Raw genomic sequence first — 22,587 nt, 5'->3', positions numbered from 1 at the left:
TTTTTTAATATATAGATGCCAAATATGTTCTCACATTGTATTTTATGCTGAGATAATGTTTGTGGGGGTTGAACCAAAACTGTGATTGAGCTGTTTGTACAGTTTATCGTACGGTTAAACTCACTGGAGTTTGGACTTCATGTGCACGCAAAGCACTTGTAACCAACTTATTGGCTGCCAAGTACAACAACTGACACAATTACACTTTGGGAATTAAGTATGATACGTACTCTGGATTATTGATTCAGATTACAAAAAATTACATACATACAATGTAACAATGTAAAGTTAGAGGCGTTGTCCAGGATTTCCTTGCTTGTAAGGTTTTTTAATCATAAGTCAATTAAATGGATTTTTATTGTGTTCATAATTCTTAAAATAACCTCAAAGTATTTAGTAACTACATGAAGGAACAAGTGTTTGACAGGCAAACAGAATAGCCAAAAGGAAAACCTACATTTTTGCGTGTGATGTTCACTTTACATGAGCAGAAATTATTTCGGTTAACAAACAAAGTTATTTTTGATAGAATTTGTAAATAACCGCACTTCTTCATAATCTACTTTTTAATTACATACTCTAATTTTCCCATATTTGCATCTTCATCATCCCAGTTCTCATATACCGCCGTAATGATGTTGCTGTTGCACTCCTGCGCTCAAAACGCCGACAGTTCCGTCAGGACATGAAGTCAGCGTTTTATTGGGTGTCAGATTCCCCGCCTACCGGAGACAGCACTGAAAACATCGCTTTACCTCCGGCTCTTATCAGAAAGGTGAGCTCAGATCACCTTTTGCGCTTTGTTGGGGAGGTTTTCCTGCACGCGGAGGCGGAAGACACTTGCACCTGCGAGATGAAACTAACTAAAACTTTCGCGGAGTTTCAGCTGGGCTGGCCTCACATGCATTACGTCTTTGTTGTGCTCTGTGTTTTTGTCGTGGTTTATAAATTAACAATTCTACTTGCGAAAAGAAGGGAAGCACTGCGGAACTTCCAAGCTTTTCCGGGGCCGCCGCCACACTGGCTGTTTGGACATGTTCTGGAGGTAACTGTATCAACACACTCGCAGCAGCTGTAACATCTGTAACCGTCCAGTAAAGCTGACCACACCATGTTGGAGAACACCATTCTGCAAACAGAGACACACAGTTGACAAACAACACAATTTACACGAGTAAAGTCTGCCTGCTGTGATGTGTTTCAGTTGTACTTTTTCTCTTTCAGTTTAAACAAGATGGGACCGATATGGACAAGGTAGTGAAATGGGGACAGGAGTACTCATATGTTTTCCCAATGTGGTTTGGCCCCTTTGTCAGTGTCATCAATATTCAGCATCCAGATTATGCAAAAACTATCCTGACATCATCAGGTGTGAGAAATATTTTGCATAGTTGTTGTGTTGATGCACATTTATAACTGTGTAGTAAAGTTAAAGGTCCCTAACACCATTTTTATTTGTTTTGTTTCCTAACAGAACCAAAAGATGATTTGGGCTACCGGTTTATTGAGGGTTGGATTGGTAAGGCTCATTTTTCTCCCTTCTACAGCATTTTGTTAAAGTGCAGAGTTGTTTGTTTTGCTGCTTTCCTCACCCGTGCACATGTTCTTCAGGAAATGGGTTGTTGGTGTCAGAAGGTCAGAAGTGGTTCCGCCACAGAAGGCTCTTAACGCCAGGTTTCCATTATGATGTTTTGAAACCATACGTAAAATTGATGTCAGAGTCTGCTGAGACTATGTTGGTACGTTGAAGACAATTTAGTTGCATAATTGATAAATAAAATCAAAGTCGTGATGTGTTGGTCAGCACGTGTCAGTAAATATCATAGAAGTAAAGCAGGAGCAGTGTCTGTATCCTGCAGAGAGATCACATCTGTTCTCTCATTGTTGGCAGGATAAGTGGGAAAGTTATGCAAGCACAAATGAGCCTTTTGAATTGTTTAAACACATGAGCCTCATGACACTGGACAGCATTATGAAGTGTGCCTTCAGCTGCTACAGCAACTGTCAGACAGAGGGGTGAGCCCAGATGAATCTTTTTAAAGAGTCATTTACAGTGTCAGTTTTATGTTGAGTCTTTGGTTGTTGTAAATCTGCATTTAATGTTTGCCTCCTTTGTCATTTCAGTGGAACAAATGCATACATCAAAGCAGTTTATGACCTCAGTTTTCTAATTAACCTTCGGCTCAGAATGTTTCCGTACCACAGTGACCTCATTTTCCACCTTAGCCCACATGGTTTCAGATACAGAAAAGCACGTCAGGTGGCCCTCAGTCATACAGGTAAGCTTTGCTTTGATTCATCTGAACCGTTGCCAAAAATCAGTGAGCCTCACATTATAGTGTCAGATCTACAAATGCTTACATTTTATATTCTTTTCTAAAGAGGAAGTTATAAGAAAGAGGCGAGAAGCACTAAAGGAAGAGAAGGAGCTTGGACAAATACAGGCAAAGAGATATTTGGACTTTCTGGACATCCTTCTCTTTGCAAGAGTATGTTATGTGTCATCAGTTTCAGCCTCTTACTTCAACACATTTCCCATTGTAGGATTTGCTTAATGTATAGGCAAGTCACAAACTGGGGTTTTCCTGCATAAAGGTCATACAGAAAATAAGGCAAGTGCCAACTTGAGATCGTGTCAGATATCTGAAGTACTGGCCTAAAGCTGAAATAGCATATGCATGCAGCAAATAAGCAAAGATGCATGCTGTTGCCAAGCTGCATGTTAATGTCCTCTGACACAGAGACGATGATCAGCCTTTTCATTCTCGTGAGCAGCAACCTGAATACAAAATCTCTTTTGTGTAGAGAATGATCAACACTGGTTAGTGTTTTGCCCAGTTTCTTTCCTAAAAACTTCTCTAAACGGCAGCTTGTAGGGGCTGTCTCAGCTAGCATGTTTATTCTCTTAGTAGACTTAGCTTTCGTGACATGGGTTCAGTTTTAAACACATTAAAACGCATAAAATGATCCAATTTTTATTTATTTTTTATTTTCGTGCATTTTAACTGAAAATCACACAAATTGAAAAATCTTATTTATATCACTTAAACACATAATTGTGTAATAACTGTATAATATTAATATAATCAAGCGATAATGGAAGAATAGAAAGAATCCTTCCTTTATGAGTATATCATAGCAAATTGTTGTCCTTGGCAGGAAAAATTAAAATCAATAATTAACTGCATGGCAGGTGTTTGCCAAACAATTTGTCACGGCGGGGTGCGCCGATGTGTGTGGAAACAGGACCCAAAAGCAGATGATGACGAGTAGTTGAAAGTTTGAGCAGAAAAGTGATCCTTTATTAGATGACGGCAGGAGTAAACCAGGAAACCAAAGTAAACTGACAAAACACTAAGAAACAAAACACTAAACGGTACTGAGACCAAAACCTAAACTATGACTGTGATGGAAAATAACCAGCAAATACTATGACTAAGACTAATGATGAATAACAGACGAAAACCATAACTAAGACTGAGGTCAAAATAAACAGAACCAGGCTAGAACTAGGGCAGAATAAACAGACGACCCGACAATGGCATGCAGAAAACAAAGGGCTTAAATACATACAAGAGGTGATCAGGGGAAGTGGAGACACATGGGGGAACAGCTGACTGACATAAACCTAATGACAGGACCAGGAGAGGAAAGTTAAATACAATGAACAAAGAACACATGACACTGTCAGAATAAAACAGGAAACACTAAAACTAAACATGACAACACAAACTTAACAGACCTAATACGTGATGAATAATACAAAACCCCAAAACATAGAAAACCCAGGAACAATAACCAATAACTGCCCAAACTAAAGGCAAATAGGAAATAACACAAAACCTAATCACATATCAAAAATGAGAAAAATACAAAAAGAACTCAGAGCGCTGGGTCGGAGACCCAGCCTGTGACACAATTAGTGCTTTATATGGCTTAAGAAGAACAGCGGACCTTGATACTTGGCTGCTGAATAAATTCCCAATTTTATAAAGGTATCTGTATAAGGATGAATGTTATCCAGCTAAAGCTGAGTTGAAGTCGGGTGATGCAGTAATATAATGAGCCTGAGCAGCAAAAGTAACAAAGCACTTTTATTGAGAAGCCCAGTTAGAGTATAGTGCAGTCCATTCTGTCTTTCATCAACTGTAAATATCCTTTATTTCAACGTCAGGATGAGAACCAGCAGGGTCTGTCAGATGAAGATATGCGGGCAGAAGTGGACACCTTCATGTTTGAGGGCCATGACACCACAGCCAGTGGCCTGTCTTTCATCCTCTACTGTCTGGCCTGCAACCCAGAACATCAGAAGATTTGCAGGAAGGAGATTATGGAGGCCTTGCATGACAAGGAAACCATGGAGTGGTAGGCTTGTGAAAGGACAACATTGCAATAGGGAGACAAGTTGGTGCCATTCTGTGGTACCAAAACTTTATTAGGAGACATATAAACAAGATTTCTTATTAGTTGACTTCACTAACTGCATGTTGGTCTCATTTTAAGGGAGGATCTCAGTAAAATCCCATACACTACAATGTGCATAAAAGAAGCTCTCCGCCTTTACCCCCCTGTACCAGGAATTTCCAGAAAAACCACCAAAACTGTAACCTTTTGTGATGGGAGAACAGTGCCTGCAGGTCAGTGATTTTACTCTGTTGTTATTATCAAAGAGTAAACATTAAATGTCTTCACTTAATAATCTTTTTGGAAATTTCTCATGCCACATGGTAAACACAAACTCTTAAACAACGTTGTTTTTCTTTAGATACATAGATTACTTTTCTTTACGATTCAATAAAGGACCTATATTGACTTAATACTTATTACTTTATTATTCTACAAGGGCACACTGGTATTATTTGATTGTATTGTCACATACAGTATCTTTTCTATAAGCTAGTATAGATCTCTAAAACGTGGGCATAAAGTACGCCGCCGCCTACACATTATGTTTACAGGAGCTGCTCAGCCACAGGAACCCATGAGCCACAAAGCTCCATGCACACCATTTTTGTACTGATGTTGATGCCAGAGGAGGTTTAGAGCTCTGCAGTAACTGAGTCAGCAGAGAGCTGGAGATTTTTATGAACTCTGCAACTTTACATGGTCTGGCACTTCATGGCTGAGTTGCTATACTTCCTAAACATTTCCAGTTTGCAATAATACCACTTACACTTGATCACGCTGCATGGCTAGCTGCTTGATTTTATGTATCTGTGCCAACTGGACTTAAAACCCCTGCATTTGAATTATGAGTTGTGTCACAATAAATTTTTCGATATGGTGTATGCTTGTTTTGTTTGAAAAATAATGTTCAGCTACACACACCCTATAATCTTTTAATAATAATAAACTAAGTACACATTTCTTTCAAATGTAGGTTCTGTTGTTGGAATAAGTGTGTATGGAATTCACAGGAATGCATCTGTCTGGGAAAACCCTAATGTAAGTAAAGACAATTTTATTCCCAGCACAACTTACTACATGGAATACATCATCAAAGGAATCTATGATGAAATAAAATTATGAAGTTTGTCAGCACTCTGCTCATATGGCTGCATATAATTTATCAAATAAATGAAGAAGCAATCATGAAACTGGTGCATTAAATTAATTACTAGTGCTGTATTTGCTGAGGTGGGTAGGTCCCTGGTGCCAAAGTGGACCTCAGGACAGATTCAAGCTGGTTTAATGACTTACTTTATTATGTGTCAGAATGCAGTTTTCTCTGCGCAAGTGATAAGGGCGATGAGGTTCAGAAAATAAGTAATACACATAACACTGCTCTCTTTCTTTGTCCTGTATTACATTAGGTCTTTGATCCTCTGCGTTTCCTACCAGAGAACATTGCTAAGAGATCTCCTCATGCGTTTGTGCCCTTCTCAGCTGGGCCAAGGTTTGTCCTCACCTGAAACTATATCACTGTATAGAGACTGCTTGTAGTAGTCTCAAGTATGTGAATGTGTAACTTAGCACTGACCCCATTTACATCAACACAATAAAAACTGGTTTTATGATGGGCTAAAGCAAGTAGGGGAAAGGGTGAACTCACTGTAATCTAAGATTGATCCCATTTAAAATGCAAGCACCTTTGGCCCTGAATGTTAAAAAATAACATACTATACTCATCCCTACTATTCATATTCCTCATGTCCTAATCTCAGAAGGATCAAACTATTTTCATCATTTTTCAGTTCTTTAGAATATTCACTTGTATATTTCTTACATTTAATATTTTCCTCCCTCAGAAACTGCATCGGTCAGAACTTTGCTATGAATGAGATGAAAGTGGTGACAGCTCTGACACTGAAGCGATACCAGCTCATAGCGGAGCCCACTATGAAACCCAAGATCATCCCCCGACTGGTTCTCCGCTCACTCAATGGCATCCACATCAAGATCAAACCTTTAGAGACTTAGCTAAAGTGCACTAACTGCAAGAACTGCTGAAAATTACTGTATTTAGAAAGTAAATACTTTATGTTGATTTGAAATACTTCTACTATATAACTGAGCTTTCACATGTCATTTAATGAACGCTGTTGTGTAGTTTATGTTTTAGGAGAAATTACTTGTTGAAAAAAATCTGCTTTTTATACTAAAACAGTAAAGGAGAAGCTTGTGCACTTTGTCAGAAAGTAATAGAATTTGTGTTGGGGGTTTTATTGGGGGGGGGTTTATAGTACATAACAGATTTGTAGTAAATGGCATTGCACTGACATCATTTGCAGTGTAAAGCTGTAGATAAAATTCTAGTGAATACAACTTCTGTCTCAGTTTTACACTCCATCATTTAATATTTCTATTTTAAGATAGAGGAAGAGGACTGGTGTTGTGCTGTAAATTAAATTAGCATTCTTTTTCCAACAAAACATAATAACAAAATTTTTTTAAAGTTCTTCACTGTATTTTAGTATTCAGGATCAACCAAATCAAAAAGGTTTAATTGAGCTCATATTTCCATATTACTTCTATTGTTTAAAAGAGAGCTCTCTTTGACCTATAATGAAGATCATTTATCTATGTTTGTGCATTTATATGAAGTCTTATCTAGTCAGCATGAAAGCAATTCATAGATATATGATCAAAGTTTATCTCTGGAATATAACCTTATTTTACAGAGGCAGACTGTAAAGTTGATGCTTAAAAATGTGGACAATGTATCAAATTACTCGCATTGCATTTAGAGTCTTTCCTCATACATACAGCTTATTGTAAATCTGAAATATCAGTTTATATCAAGGCAAATTCACACTGGAGTGATATATATGGTTAATTAAATGTAAGAAAAATGACAAAACCTTTACCTCTGACTGATATCTTTGAGTCCACTTGTCCTTTAAGAGGGGAAGGTTACCAGAAATCAATGGCATGTCGCTGCAGGATGCTGTGTTAGCTATGCTGGTTCAGTGTTCCTTCATTTTGAATACATTTCCAAAAGTGTCACCAGCAAAGCATCCTGTACACCATCACACCTCCTCAATGCTTCAAGGTGGGAACCATGTATGTAGAGACCATCCGTTCACTTTTTCTGTGTCGCACAAAGACACGGCGAAGTACAGATTTAGACTGGTTCAATGTCCATTCCTTGTGTTCCTTGGCCCCCCAAAAATCTCTTCTGCTTGTTGCTTTTCCTTAGTTGTGGTTTCTTAGCAGCTATTTGACTATAAAGGCCTGATTCACACAGTCTCCTCTTCTGCACAACACAATTGATGGTCCCAACCCCATTAAGAGGACAAGAAATTCCACAAATGAACCCTGACAAGGCACACCTTTAAAGTGAAAACCATGTCAGGTTACTACATCATGGAGCTCATTGAGAGAATACCAAGGATTTGCAGCACTGTCAACAAAGAAAAGGGAAGCTATTCTGAAATATAAAACATATTTACGGTTATTTATCAACTTTTTCCTTGCTACATAATTACATACATCTTGCTTCATATATTTGATGTCTTCAGTATGTATCTACAATGCAGAAAGTAGTCAATTTAAAGAAAAAAACATTAAATGAGAAGGTGTGTCCAAACTTTTGCCTGGTGGTGTACATTACCAACACATTCAAAAGGACATGACTGGTCGGTAATCAGTAACCAATAACAGAGACGGCTTAAGTCAAAGATACTGTAAACCACAACAGTTTCAAAGTTAGGAGGGAGTAGTTTCACATTTCATCAGTTACTGAATGCAGGTCAGAAAACTGCAAACTAATAACTAAATGGGAGCTTCAGGAGATCTTTAAAAGGTTAAGTTGGCACAACCATCTGATAAGTTTTTAAGCAAGCACCTATAAGACAACATTTGAAGTAAAGAAGTCTCAGAATTTGTTGAAGTCTATCTGCAACAGATAATATAATATATAAAATTGCTTTATGTCAAAAAGGTGCGAAATTAAGCAATGGCGTCCCTAAAGTGTCAAAAACACATGATGAAGCCAGAGAATTAACCTGTTCTAGCAACGAGCGGAGCACACTTATCATTCCGTACAAGTGAAAAGGTTTCTGTTTTCATTTACACCTTTTTTTAGTCTCCTGCAGCACTGTTAGACAGCATGCGTACATGCTTCTGCAAACCAGAAACCCGGTTCATCATCTCGCTTCAGGTAGGCAGAGATAGAAGTGAATATGTGTGGCGAGACAGCTGCACTTAAGTCCCGACTTCAGTTTCACTGCCTATCTCTGCTGTTAGACAGGCCAGGTGCTGGAGCAATTTCACAACAAGAGTCGTTAAAGCGTGTGCAGAAGTGTCACAAAGACACGCTATAATCCCCTTCTGCAATGTGCAGGTTCATACACAACTGGGTGAAAGTATCAAGAAGGGCCAGAAAGGCTCATGAGTCAAAAGTACTCTTTTATTTACAGTCATATTACAAAATCCACACACCCACAAGGACAAAAAGTCACCAGTACAGGTTGTATAAAAATGAAATGACGTCCTCTTTCTTTTATCTCAGATTGCCAACCTTTCGCTGATTTAAGATCCTAATACCTGATCACTTGAATTTCCTGTGAAAACTCCCAAAATGCATTGCATCTTCTGTCGCTGCCTCATGCAGAAATAACCTCAAGCCGACTTGACTTGACTTTTTGGCCGATGTCAGACCAGGCACCACATCAAAAAGAAACAACAATGTTATGTGGCAGCCTTGTGGTCAGAATGCATGTTGCACTGAGACCACAGCATTTAATCTGCGATTCCAGCTAGGAACCTTTGCTACAAATCACTTACCCTCTCCTCTCAATTACTACTACGGCTGTTCTGTCCACATTTGAAAGAGAAAAATCCAAACCACTATACTATATAAGATATAACACAATTTAATGGTGGACTTAATCATGGCCACAGTCTTTATTAACCAGCTACAGCCAGCTGATTACATGTTTGACACAGAGAACTTTTAACCGTTTGTTCAAAACAGTAATACGTTGTATAAACTGCACTGTACTGTTTCATGTGAGAGATGCTAACATGCTACGTGACATTTAGAATAGTTTAAATCCTAATTCTCTTTTTACTAACCTTTTATTTTGCCTTTCAAGTTGGTATTTGTTCTTGTGCTAGTGTCTACTCAGCTGTATTCTGTTAGTGCTTAGCAAAAGTTCACTTAAATGCCGAGCAGAACAAAAGTGTGAGAGTACACCTGTGGTGGAAAAGTGGGCAACAAACCATTTAAAAGTAATATACTTGAAAAAGCCAAAGAACAAATATGTTCGGAATACTGTTTGGACAGGGCAAATAGCTTATCAGCGACATGTGAACGTTTAGAAGCTTGAAGCTCCACTTTCATGTGATGCCACATATATAACGATGATTTCTGTAACTGTGTAGCCAGTGTCACTGAAAATGCACAAGCCACCACCTAGTGGGTTGTTGGAAAAAATGCAGGACACTTTGGTTCATATGATGCTGGTCTAATATATGGAATGAAAAGCTTGCAGTCAATAATACACTTGTATTATATGTTTTCATGATAAAAATCAGCCCTGTGTTTTGACAGAAATTCAGTTCATAGCTGCAATCTCTGGCCCCCCTGACTCATCACAGTAAAATCTGATAGAAAAGTACGTTTTGCTTTCCTTTAATAGTATTTTCAACATTCTAAAGAAGTGAAAAAAATATTGAAATTGTAGAAAAAATACAACCTTACATCAAATTCGTCAAAAACATAACTCGATGACCCACCATATCTTCGTAAAGAATCACTCAGATAACCATACCTGCCACTTTGAGCCTCAGATGTGAAGTCCTGTAAATGTATTTTAAATTTCGTTGCAATCAATAAGCTTCTACTTATCAGCTACCAGTTTAACAGATGCAGACACATCTTGTGACAGACCAAAACAGAACTTGTGTGATGACTTCTTGTAATGACAACGAGTACACGGCAAATTAAAAGAAAAAAACAAAATAGAAAACAACAAAAAAATGGAAGTGAATGGCTCCATCTCGTCCAGGTCACAGTCCCTGATGTTTCTGCTGGTAACCTGAGAGTCAGCAGCTTTGAGAAACTGGTTAGATGAGTAGTGAAGGGGTGGGTTTCTTGCCTGGCCAAGTTTCTTTGGCATACTTCTTTTTTCGTGGCTCGTTGTGGGTCTCCGGTAGGTAAGGAGCTGTAACAGGTGTGGGGTTGAGAGTGACAGGTGGCTGTGGAGCCTCAGGGGCCAGGTCTACCTCTGGTGCTGGGTTAGGGAAAGGGAGAGGAAGCCCTCCCTGCATGGCAACACCTCCTGGAGCTCCTATCGGCTGGTTCTCATGACTGGTGGGAGGCAAGTCCCCATAGAGACCACCACCAAAGCCGTAGCCGTGCATGCGTTTTGAAGTCAAGTCATCAAAACCCAAAGTGTTCTGGCCCTCTAATCTCCGTTTCTACAGCAGGGATAGCAGAGCATCAGCTTCACAGTTCATACACTTAATACATGTTTACCTTTCCAAGTCATACAGCTAGACCACTGCAAATGGTAGTGTTACACTGGGCATACTGGGGCCACCCAGTGAGCTACACAGGACAACTTTTTATTTTTGCAAAAAATGCACATTTATCACCTTAAAAATTACATTTCTTTAACCATCCTGTCAGCTAAATGTATCTGACATCAAAACTCACCTTTATAGGGATGACAGCAGTCTGCACCATATTTCTGAAGCGCCCAACAGAGGGGTCTATATCCTCTGTAAAGATTTAAAGAACAGTTGGTATACATTAGCGCTGGGGGCATTTCTTCTCATTAGAATTCACAATCAACATATGTGATCAGTGACATATCAGCCATAAGCCACCTCACTGCAAACCCACATTAATTAATGCGTTTCTAGCCTGGAATGAAAAGTATCCAAATTTAGTTTATTTGGCTTAATCTTAACTAATCTAATCATCAAAGCTCATTTTCTTCTCATGTACATGCTGTAAATAAAATAACAATCCACTAGTTTTTGGGTAACTAACTTGAGTACCTGGATTAATGATGGAATCTTCTTCACTGAAGGTAACTCTGGAATTTTTTCGTTTCCTCTTGGGCCTCTGGATTTCCAGGTTGCCTTCCTCAATGGTGAGGAGGGAGATGCGCTTGTTGTGAGCTGTGTTGAACTCTGTCAGGTTCTGGCAGGTTAAAAACATTACATATGAGCAAAATAGCTGCATGAATGTCAAAATATCCCAACATAACAACACGATATACCGGAACAAACTTGATAGAAAAAAACAGTATTATAAATAGGGATGGGTATCGTTTAGGTTTTATCCGATACCGGTGCCAAATCGGTACTTTTGAAACGGTGCCGGTGCTCAAACGGTGCTCAAACCGGTGCTTAAAGAATGGAGAACACAAAATTGGTCCAAAAACCTCTCATGTTCAGCTGGTTTTTGTAAAAATATAACAATGTTAGCCTTTTCTGCAGCTATGGGGCATATATGGTATCACTCTTGGCTGGAAGCAGTGCTTAAACAATGGAAAAAACACAAACTTTGTCCTAAACCTCTCATGTTTAACTGTTTTCCACTTTTTCTTTGGTCATTTTAGCCTTTTTAGCCAGGGTGAAGGGAGTATCTGCCATCAAACAAGAAGACAGCAGCATGTAGCTATGATGATGTTTGCTAGTTCACCTTACATGCATTAATGTAATAACGTGGTTAGCCTACTCACGCAGAGAAGAACGGCTGCTGCTGCATCATCATCCGTCATCATTTCTGCTACACTGGCAGGGCTAGGGGCCAGGACTCTCCTCTTCGTGTTTTTGGGGGATGTTGCATAACAGGCAACCCACCCGCAGTAGATGTGCTCGGTGTGAGGTCTCGCAGCAAGCTATCAAATACGGCGCATTTCTGGGCTTTTAAAAAAAACGCTATGCGTCGCCAGGTGTTTCATCGGATTTGAGGTGTTACCTCCTTTGACAGTATCACAGTATCAGCTTAAAGCACTTGTTGCTGCTGAGTTTGCATATTTTGCTATGAAGTACAGCCAGACTTTTAACCGCTTCGCCTTGGGCATTTTTAATCTGTAGCTCTGCTTTAACAGAACGTACGTACGTACCTGGCCCCGCCTACTATCCTCGGAAACGTAAAATGATTGGCTAGAATCTAAAGTGTATCACAGCTCAGGGAAAAAAAGCACCGAAATAAAGCACCGAAATGTGCGCTGCTTTTCGGTCTGGTTACTACCGTTTATGTCAGAACCGGTGCCATCATGGCACCGGACACCGGTACCCATCCCTAATTATAAAGTGTCATATCGTGATAATTTTGTGAGGCCACATCGAAAAGGCTCGGATGAGCTTTCCAAAGTTCTACAAGTTGTGCCTCCATCCCTTGTGTCCAGATCACACGCTGCACTGCCGTGCTACTCCGTCTTTTTCACCGACATTTATGCGTTTGCGCATGCGCAGTGTGAGCGGCTGCGGTGACACCCTCACGACGGTCGTGAGGATTTCAAACCTGTTTGAAATCCTCCCGACCAAGCGATTGATGATCGGGAGCTGGTCGGGAGGTGTTAATCACTTCTCGTTCCCCACGTATACTACACGATGCACGATGAAGGCCAAACTCGGGCCGATCACCAAAACGGTCGCACGACTCAACAATCGGCTCAAAATGGGCCAAAAATCGCACAGTGTAAGCCCAGCTTAACTTATAAAAATAACACGTGGAGTTTTCTAGTCAGAAGACGTATCGCAGTATCATTTGCATTATGAGTGAAGGGGTTACAAATTGAAGAGCTTAGCCTATTTAAACAGACCTAATTTAGTGTTTTTTAGTGCACCAAAATACATACTGTGGACCTGAGAGGTATTCACATCAGCCATGATATTCCTTTCCCGTGCAGTTCATTTTTCAGAATATAAACTAACTGTACCTCCAGTTCTGTCTCTTCTTCTGGAAGCCCAAGCAGTCCTTTCAGCTCCTCATCATCTCCTGTCTTGCTGTCCCCTGTGCCAGCACTGCCTTGGGTTTGAGGTTTCTCTCTGATGGTGTAAGTCCGTGTTGAGGCCCCAAAAGATATTGTAGAGTCTATGGGAACCTGCTGAGGCTTGTGGGCCTCCAGCCGAATGTGTCCAAGGAAAGTACCGTGTGCTAAATGATGACATCAAGCACAGTTTTAGGACTGATGTGTGTAGCTAAGCCTGATGTAATAATGAAACAACAATAATTCAAGGTAGTCAAACAATACATTTTGTCAATATTTGGTAACTTTTCTGACTTGCCTGACCCAGCAATATTAAATACTAATATAACAATGACCTCTGCATTAACAGAGGCCATGTTTAAGCACATAATGTCTGGTGTGATCAAACTGCAATTTTTCTTTATATCCAGTTATTCTCATAAATGTGATTTTTAGTCCATTCTTAATTTTATCATCTATAACATCATTTTCATTAATACGTTTTTGCTAATATTTTTAAAAAGGTCCAATGCGTGCCACTTTCTTGCCAAAACTCAGTTGCCAGCTGGCATATCATGTTTCTATTTATTTTTTGCAGCTGGTTATAACAAACGAGAAAGAGAGAATGCATAACTGCTACACAAGACAACTACTTCTTTTGAGTGCTCCCCTTAGCAGCCACCACCCACTCTTTCCCTTTCACTGCCATAGCCAACTGATATGTCATCTGCTCCATCCTTAGTCTCCAGCCTTACCTACATCTCACTCGCTCCTAGTGTGCTGTATTCCTAGCCAACCAGTAATCCTGTCTAATTCCTTCATCTCCCTGACTACTGAATATTTGAATACTTTCTTGTACTGTGTTATTCCATGACAAAGTCTCCTTGTTTGCTCTGTCCAGACGATGCACCAAACAGCTTTGCCTGAGCACTTCAGCTGTATTTTCCCAGTCATCTGGTAAATTTCCCCTAAGACCCAGAGCCTGTCTCCTCAACTCCTCCCTAAATTCCACGCCAGCATTCTTCCTCCATAAACTTCCACCATGGAATCTTTGGCTCTGCCATCACTCTGCTCTTCTGCTAGATTTCCAAAGTCATCCTACAGACGACCATCCAGTGCAGCTTAGCTACCACCTCACCACCACCTTGCAGTCTCCTGTCTGTTTATATAGTCCGAATTACACATTTATTACAAAAACAGGACCTTAAATAAACAATAAGGTTTCCAATTACAATCTGACCCTGATGCTTAGCATCATTGCTTTAAAAACTAGCTGATTATCAAAACAATTAGAATATTGTTGTGGATTATTTTTGTCTATCCAACAAATTATTCGAGCGATTATGAGCACTACTGGCTGCACGTAATAGATTAATTTTATTCCCTTTTAGCCCTTAGCTTTTTCAGACAGTAACGTAGAGTGTACAAGTATGACTGAAGATCATGTCTTACTGCTGTTGAGGTCTATGAGGAAGACCCTTTTCAGGTGTTTGTGATAGACTAGTGCAGCGTGAACACGAGAGCACGACTGATGGTCAATGGTGAAGTCGCACCAGTCGGGGTTCCTCCCAAATAGGTAGTACTTCTTTTCATCTATGATCAGTTTCTAGAAGGAGAGACACGAGTTAGTGACTTGGCTTTGAAAACAAGCCAGTGAAGAAGGCTGAATAACATTTCTGTGCCTCTGAGCCATAACTCCACAGTGTTGCTTCCACTGAAAAGCTTAAAACTCAGGGCTGATTCTACTGTCGCACCGTTTGAAGCCCTGCAGCCAAAGCAGACTGTCAGGCTCGTATCTGGTGCATTCAATTAACCCTACTACCAGCATTATTCTTGCAGTTCACAAGTATGCAATACTATAAATTGTTGGTCTAGTGTAACATCTCCAAACTTCCAGTTACCTCTATCAGTTTGTCCCCCTTCATCACGTCCAGGTGGAGCCCAGGGGGCGGTTTGCCTGCCCTAAGAGAAAACATTTTTAAACATTAAAACTGTCTAAGTTAATGTTATACGTGGACAGTGGATCATTATTCTAAATAAATGGCTACACTCCATTGTCTCCCCTTGCTGCAGTTAAGGATTTGTTCATAGAAACGACTCACTCACCTCTGCACTCATAGAAACGTGTTCAAGATTGATACTTTTACATACAGAAAAACTTATTAAATTATATCCTGCGTATACATGTGATTTGTTTCTTCTTTTCATGATCAGAATTAAAACTGCACATAAACGATGGGTCTTAATAAGAAAAAAAGAGGCAACGCCATTTGTAGATACACACCAGCGTTAGCCTGCTCAGATGCTAACATTAGCCACTGTGAAAACCAGCTATTCTCCTCTGTAGAAAGTTACATTGATAATTAAGTGAATGCTAATCTGCTCATTTGCACCTGATATCACATAACAAGCTAACGGCTACAACTTTAGCACGTGCATTTTCTCACCATGATGGACAATCAAAAGGAGGGGGACTGTCTTTGCTTATTTTAGTCGCCATCTTGCCTCAGCTTCTCAAAGCAGAGCTGCATGCTGGGTAAACGTCACTTCGGATTACTGGGAAATGTAGTCCTGTAGTACTGCCAAACATTGAATAGAATATTAGACTACGTTTTCTCATTTACTCCGACTTTTACTTAAAATAAGTGGTAATACAAAATAATACATGAATTTTCTAAGAATGTTTAAACCCATGAGGGGGGGGGGGGGATTAAACTAACACCAACTTTGAGTTACCACAAGAACCAGCAGGGGTCCCTATCCCCCAAATTTCTAAGTTAACACTGTTAAAAGGTCAAATCAGATAAAATAACTGATATTTGTTTCGTGAGCAGCTGGTGGTTTGAATGAAGCTAGGACTGTGGGTCTATCTATTTGGGGCAACGGTACTAATAGCTGGTGTGGGCGGACTCTGTGTCAAGCACTGATCTTTAGAGCTTTTTGTGGTTCTTGGAAACTGTGAGTTGAGTCAAACGCTAAAAACCACTGCCTGCCTTCCTTGATATGTCAAGGTGGGAGGATATCTAGCCTCTCCTTGCTGCAGATAGAAGTGTCATAGGCTTAGAAAAGCACTAAGAGCAGGAAGTGCTGAGAGAGAAAGATGACACATGGCTAAAACGAATATCACAAAGAGCCTGAAATATTAGTGAAGAAAAGCTATCAGTGTGTCCTCGCATCTGTGCTCTGAGAGTTGCTCTTTTGCATTTTTAAAGGTTATCATAGTGCATGTATTTATTTAAACCTTGCGCAATGTGTTCACACTGATTTTGGCCACACCGTTAAGTAGAGCAGCTTGACTATCAAACAAGAAAAAAGAAATATAACACGTTCACACTGCAAAATTGCAATTGCGATTTGCTCCTTTTAAAGTCTGTCATCCTCTCCCCCTTTCTCTCCCTCTCTCTCTTTCACTCTTACACACACACACCCACACACACCCAAAAAATTAAGACATATAAAAAGCTCAAAGTTAGAGTGTGGATGTTTTCTTTTATTCTTCATAGCAGGCTTTATGCTGTAATCCCCCAAAATTTAATAAAACATTCTTTTGGATACTTATTCACCATCTTCACAGCAATGAGGCTTTGCCAGATTGCTTTGTTCCCGTATGTGAATGCACAAGTTGTGCAAAGAGATCCTGTAACTTCCTCATTCACTTTTGTGGTTTTTAACTGAGAAAGCACCCCCGTTTTGTGCTGCGCTTGTCATTTGCTGCCTGCCTTCATTTTTGGTTGCACACACTCAGAGGCAGCAGTGATGGCAGGCGCCACTGCTTTGCCACTTCAGGAATTCATCGCGTCATTGGACGATACCTGTCTGCCAAAACTTTTGCAAGTTTGCTCTGGAGTATATTTCCAAGGTAGTTTTTTATTATTATTATTATTACTTTTCCTCAGTGAGATGGCGTATACAGAAGGACAGCACTTACGAGATTATAGATTACTTCATTGCTGTGCGCTTCTCTGTGTTGTGTCTGTCTTTCATAAATTCAAAGTTACAATCTAGTGTACATTCCTTTTACATTTTGTACATTTTTAACGCTAAATTAGACGTTATTATATATAAAAAGAACAGTGAGCATTTGTTGTATTGCTCATGGCTCGCAACTGGAAACAATTCCCATTAGAGTGTATGCGTTCATGTGCTAGTTAAGAAATCATAATCATTTTTGTTCCTTCAGTTTCTTGTTTTCCATTCCAGGTTCTATATATGAAATTTCTGGGAGTGAAGTGTGCTTTTCCACTGGGGATCTAATAAAGGTCACTAAAATTGAGCTCCTATCAGTTTCCTGTCAAGACGTAGCAAACAATGAAACATTTGAGCTGCCTATCAGCCACACAGGTTGGTCTATAGAAATTCTTGTAAGAATGGTTAAATCTATTTTGTAGAACTACAATGACTTTTCTTTTCTTCTCAGGCTTGTTCAGGGTCATGCCAGAGGAGATGCCATACAGTACGGTAGAGGAGATGGTCAGCATGAGGCCGGTAGGCCTCGACTCCTCTCTTCCCTTCACTTTCTCCAGCCACTCCAAGATGACCATTGGCAATTTAGCACTGGGAGCTGGGACAGCTTTGACTGTGCTCTCTGTTGAGAAGCACAAAGATCAAGAGGATCAAGTCCGCTGCCTTATTCGAGGACAACAAGAAGCCTCAGCTGAAGTGTGCATCCCTGTTTCTTTCCGAGGGGAGTTCTATGAGTGTGAGAGTGAGGAGCGCTTTACCCTGCGGGAGATCATGTCCTCGTCGTCCCTGCGTAGCCGAAGGTTTCGCTTTGTCAATGCTACCAAGTGTGATCGGCCTCTTATGCTCAGTCCAGTATACCATGTCCAGGCCGTCATGAACTGTAAGAATAACCTACTTTTTAACTATTTAACTACTATTTAACATAATGTTGATCTGGATTTGTTATTTGTGTGTGAACCCCACCGTGTGTTATGTTAATGCAAAGTTTGTGAACTTCCACTTTAACTTCCACCTTAATTGTGAAATACTTGGTTCATGACATTTTATTGTTCCTCTACATCTGTGCACATTTATGCACTACATAAACAACATTTGTGCATATTAAAATTTTACACTTGAAGCCAATGACATATAGTACATACCATGCTATAAAACAGTTAAAGTTAATGCCACCTTGAAAAACATCAGCATATCATTAAAAGCAATTAATCTATAGGTTGCACTGTTATGATTGCTTATGATTATATGATTGCTTATATTTGTAACCTCAATAATTTAAATTCAGAACAAAAAAAAGCATAGTTCACCTGTACTGCACTCATACCAAAGTTAAATATACCTAATATGCATGACTGCCTTCCTCTCTTTTGTCTACAGTGAGGAAGAATGTGGTGAAGTTTCCATCCAGCTTAGAAGTGGATGTGGTCGATGTCACCGAGCTGTGTAAAGATGTGCATTTTATTGTACCCCTTTCTCTGAGTGAAGTCCACTCTGAGCCGAATAAATCATTCCCTGGAGTGGTGGAGATCATCGAAGACCCAGAGACGCGCTCCCTGTTCAAGTGCAGCTGGCTACCGGAGCTTCGCAAGAATGAACACCTGATTTTTCACAAAAAAGGAACCTCGCCCATGATTTTATTATCCACTTTGAAAAGCAGGAAAACACCGCAGTACTTCCTGGTGTCTCAGCAATATGGTGGACGTTTCCGGAGACGGCCAAGAGAGTTTAATTCAGTATACGAGCTGTACGTTGCTTCAATCCACGCACCAGGTCTGAAGGTCAGCGTAACAAGGAACTGTGAGGAAGTGGAAGAGGAGGGACTCCCTGCCCTCAGTGTGGGGGAACAGCTTGAGGTTGTGCGCTGCGATAGGATGGTTTTACCCTGTGAAGGCAAAGCAGGACAGAAGCAGTCGGTAGAGGCTCTTTTGTGTTATCGCCTTCAAGAGTCGGACGATGATGATGATGATGATGATGAGGATCAGGTGAAAAGGGAGGATGAAAAGGAAGAGATTATTATGCCTCTTTACATGGAGGGTCACTTTGTGGAAGTACTCAGTGACAACAGGAAGTACAAACTCAGTGACTTGGGGAAGGAGTTTAGCTTGCCTCTGGATGTTAAAGTGGTGGGCCGTGATACAGAACTCGAGAAGGATCCCCTCTATGGGTTCTCATGTCTCAGAATAGAGGCAGCTATGTTGGAACCCACCATTCAGGCAAGCTTTGTACACAAGCCAGAGTACTGTTTCGAGATCCCAACGCAGTGGCTCTCAATGTCTGTCTATTTTACTACAGACCCCCTCCCATGGCCCAAAGATCAACCCCCCACGTGTCAAGTGGAAAGAGTTACCGAAGTTGCAGACACATTCTTTTATGAGTTTCGCAAACGTGGTAACTCAGATGCGGAGCCGCCACCTCGACCACCAAAGCGAAACATGTCATTTTCGGCACCTCCCAAAAAAACAAAGAAATCAAAGAAGGCAAACAAATCCAAACATCAAGGAGACAAAAGCGTTCCAACCAAACAGTTCAGCGACTTGACTTTGAATAATAAAAAGAGGCCCCCCGCCCCACCACCTCCCGTGAGTGACTCTTTTCATGCTTGTATAACATTTTCGAAAGCTATTATTATAAAGGCTAAAGCTCAGCTTAGGTTGTCTAGATTTTCTTGTCACGTCAGGTTTCTCTTGAAACCCCACTACGGTGAAACTAATATACAGATTCTCATAATGTGACTTTCAGGAAAGGAACTAAGCAAAAATAACAAATTGGTGCTTCCACTTTTTTCCTGTGGTAAATACGCCATGCATGTAATAAAACAGAAGTTTCCTCTTTTGTGCAGGCTAATGAAGATGAGCCCCCACCACTTGTGCCCCGAAAGTTCTCAGCGGCTGACCAAACCATAGGCAAGGCTCTGCCAAACACTTATGTACAAATGAAGGAGTCTGCTAAAACAGGTGGGGCTCTGTCTGATATAATGTTTTAAGAGAGCCACCGATTTGTCTCTTGCAAAACTTATAGTGCAGCTGCTGGACTAGTAAAGCATTCTCTATGTTTATATTAAAGCAGTGTTTGCAGGACAACCTCTAAATTTGAGACATTTTCACCATGGGAAAGAGTTTATATACTGTAGGGTTTATATAAAGACCCCAAAAAGTTGAGAATACTGGCAGACTTTGGCTTCCCTCTACATCTCTAAGACAAATGTGAGCGTGACTGTTCACAGAGCCACAGAGAATTCACAAAGTCATCAAGACCACTAAAAGCACATAGAGTAACATTTTTTCTGCCATAACGCACAGAACTAAACTTAAAGTAAATGAATATGAAGAAGGGTTAAAAATCAGCTTCACCTGCACTATATACACAAAAGTACTGGTCAATACATTTTTCATATTTGAATTCAAAGGGTTTTAGTCCCATTTCAGCAGCTGTATAAAATCAAGCATCTTGCCATGCAGTCTGCCTTTGCAAACATCTGATAAAGGATGGTTTGTTCTAAAGAGCTCGTGTCAATAGATAGATAGTCCACCATCCGCTGTAACATATAGCTGAAAAGTGGAAGCGTCTTAGAACCACAACAGCTCAGCCATGAAGTAGCAGACCGTGTAAAGTTACAGAGCGGGGTTGCCAAGTGCCGAGGTGCACAGTGCGTAAAAGTTGCCAAACATCTGTAACGTCAGTAACTGCAGCGTTCCAAACCTCCTTTGGCATTAACATCAGCACAAAAACTGTGTGCGTGGAGCTTCAAGGCATGGGTTTTCATGGCTGAGCAGCTCCTGTAGCTGTAATGTGCAGGTGACCCAGTACTTGTATCCACGTAGTCTACAAATACACAAAACCAAACAGTGAACATGAACTGAATAGTAATGAAAAACATATCAATGTCTTATTGTCTCAGTAATGTGTAATTTATATGTAAAAAACACATACGTAAGTATATTCAATTAAAAGTATGTGCATATGCATATGTAAATATACAAATTACCTAATGTATTAATAATGCATTAGATGCATTAAATGCAAATAATAAGAATTTAGCCGTGTTTATCACACCATGTTTATCGTCCATTAACCATAGACGCAAACTTACACAATAACCACAGACCGTAAACAGCATGTGCAGATTGAGAAAGTCTATGGTTTTGGGAGACTTCATCATTTCTAATATATTCATGCTTTTATTTACTTACTATTACTCTTCGTCACTTAACAAAATCCACAATGACGCCTTAATTCCAAGTGTGTTCCTGTATAAGATTCAACCCATCACCCAATAGTATCTCAGGAGACATTCTTCCTATAGAAGCGAAATGTGTTTAGTCATTTCGATTGGCTGCATCAGGAAGTGAAGTGAAAACCTGTGATAGGTGGTGTATGTGATGGGTGGTGCATAAATGTTTGGTGGTGCATAAATCGCATGTTTTCTGAAAGGAAGACATTCGGCGGCACATTTGATAAATGACAGTTAGGATGAATATAAGAATATTGTGAAATATAGTATTACTAACAATAATCTTTCCACCAGGGAGTGTGCCTGACGATGAAAATGAGGACAGTGACCATGACTATGAAACTGTGGATGACACTTTGGCTGTTATGATGAAGAAAGCACAAGAAAATGTTATGTACTACTAAAGGAAATATCTTCTACATCTTCTGCAACAGAGAAAAATCCTGCTCGAGCAGTGAGAACTGAACTGTTCCCTATCCTACAAGTGCTGTGCAGGGTTGGTTGACATGACATCATTCAGCTTAGCCCAGAATAAATACAAACTTGGTGGTGTTTTCACATCTGTTTTCTCACGTGGTCAGCAAAATTTCTTTTTACCTCATAACTTTATACCCAGAACTATACTTCACTGTTTTCAGTAATCGTGTATTCAAACTTTGAACACATACCACTCTTGTAGTTCAAACACTTTTTATTGTACACAAACTTGTTTAGAAATTGTTGATTTAACCATGTAGTAATTGAGGCTATGTCTTTCAGCTTTGTGTACAGGTCCGTATTTATATTGTGAGGTACTAAGTAGCTAGTTACTGTATATAATGCCTTCTTTTGCATAGTTACAGCAACAAACTATAGGATAATATGCAGTCGAACATAACACCATAAATTACAGCCTTTAAAATTACCAGTGTTAAATCAATAACTTCTCTCAAAAATGCATATTAATAAGCTTCAAACTGGCTTCAATGGATTGTATTCTGTTGCACAAGTATACAACATATGTGTATGTCAAACTCC

General features: G+C 40.0%; 3 protein-coding genes and 1 non-coding gene across 5 annotated transcripts; 2 read left to right on the top strand and 2 right to left on the bottom strand.

The window, feature by feature from the left end:
- Positions 1–752: 752 nt before the first annotated feature.
- Positions 753–6,578, top strand: cyp4t8 (cytochrome P450, family 4, subfamily T, polypeptide 8). Its single transcript, XM_085366395.1, has 12 exons — positions 753–1,045; positions 1,225–1,369; positions 1,475–1,519; positions 1,612–1,739; positions 1,892–2,016; positions 2,125–2,279; positions 2,383–2,489; positions 4,175–4,365; positions 4,504–4,637; positions 5,381–5,445; positions 5,814–5,896; positions 6,249–6,578. The coding sequence occupies exons 1-12, from the start codon at positions 854–856 to the stop codon at positions 6,418–6,420; spliced, it is 1,542 nt and encodes a 513-aa protein (XP_085222521.1). The 5' UTR covers positions 753–853; the 3' UTR covers positions 6,421–6,578.
- Positions 6,579–9,308: 2,730 nt separating this feature from the next.
- On the bottom strand, positions 9,309–15,881 carry ppp1r8b (protein phosphatase 1, regulatory subunit 8b). The gene is made up of 7 exons (XM_085365386.1): positions 15,824–15,881; positions 15,278–15,338; positions 14,829–14,982; positions 13,347–13,564; positions 11,452–11,596; positions 11,105–11,169; positions 9,309–10,866 (listed from the first exon to the last, which is right to left on the bottom strand). The coding sequence occupies exons 1-7, from the start codon at positions 15,874–15,876 to the stop codon at positions 10,513–10,515; spliced, it is 1,050 nt and encodes a 349-aa protein (XP_085221512.1). The 5' UTR covers positions 15,877–15,881; the 3' UTR covers positions 9,309–10,512.
- On the bottom strand, positions 15,051–15,181 carry LOC146622762 (small Cajal body-specific RNA 1). The gene has a single exon (XR_014906591.1).
- Positions 15,882–17,120: 1,239 nt separating the features above from the next.
- On the top strand, positions 17,121–21,974 carry themis2 (thymocyte selection associated family member 2). 2 transcript variants are annotated; one of them, XM_085365385.1, is made up of 6 exons: positions 17,121–17,235; positions 17,577–17,717; positions 17,794–18,219; positions 18,717–19,918; positions 20,179–20,293; positions 21,838–21,974. In XM_085365385.1, the coding sequence occupies exons 1-6, from the start codon at positions 17,133–17,135 to the stop codon at positions 21,972–21,974; spliced, it is 2,124 nt and encodes a 707-aa protein (XP_085221511.1). In that variant the 5' UTR covers positions 17,121–17,132. The 2 variants fall into 2 exon arrangements, with proteins under 2 accessions (XP_085221511.1, XP_085221510.1); XM_085365384.1 differs by having other exon boundaries at positions 17,133–17,235; positions 21,865–21,974.
- Positions 21,975–22,587: the final 613 nt, after the last annotated feature.

This window comes from Diplotaxodon limnothrissa, linkage group LG11 (genome assembly GCF_057381915.1).
Source record: "Diplotaxodon limnothrissa isolate DT_005_m linkage group LG11, D_limnothrissa_male_GT1.1, whole genome shotgun sequence".
NCBI classification, from domain to species: Eukaryota; Metazoa; Chordata; class Actinopteri; order Cichliformes; family Cichlidae; genus Diplotaxodon; species Diplotaxodon limnothrissa.
Note: the sequence above shows the minus strand (reverse complement) of the source record. Positions and strands in the feature narration are given on the sequence as shown.

Bases quoted from the DNA above. Each gene is read 5' to 3' on its own strand.
- cyp4t8 (XM_085366395.1), top strand. From the start codon at position 854: ATGAAACTAACTAAAACTTTCGCGGAGTTTCAGCTGGGCTGGCCTCAC. The intron at 1,046-1,224 runs GTAACTGTATCA...TTTCTCTTTCAG, and splicing joins TGTTTGGACATGTTCTGGAG to TTTAAACAAGATGGGACCGA. The intron at 5,446-5,813 runs GTAAGTAAAGAC...GTATTACATTAG, and splicing joins CTGTCTGGGAAAACCCTAAT to GTCTTTGATCCTCTGCGTTT.
- ppp1r8b (XM_085365386.1), bottom strand. From the start codon at position 15,876: ATGGCGACTAAAATAAGCAAAGACAGTCCCCCTCCTTTTGATTGTCCA. The intron at 14,983-15,277 runs GTAACTGGAAGT...CTCTCCTTCTAG, and splicing joins AGGGGGACAAACTGATAGAG to AAACTGATCATAGATGAAAA. The intron at 10,867-11,104 runs GTGAGTTTTGAT...TCCCTGCTGTAG, and splicing joins CTGCTGTCATCCCTATAAAG to AAACGGAGATTAGAGGGCCA.
- themis2 (XM_085365385.1), top strand. From the start codon at position 17,133: ATGGCAGGCGCCACTGCTTTGCCACTTCAGGAATTCATCGCGTCATTG. The intron at 17,718-17,793 runs GTTGGTCTATAG...TTTTCTTCTCAG, and splicing joins GCTGCCTATCAGCCACACAG to GCTTGTTCAGGGTCATGCCA. The intron at 19,919-20,178 runs GTGAGTGACTCT...TCTTTTGTGCAG, and splicing joins CCCCCGCCCCACCACCTCCC to GCTAATGAAGATGAGCCCCC.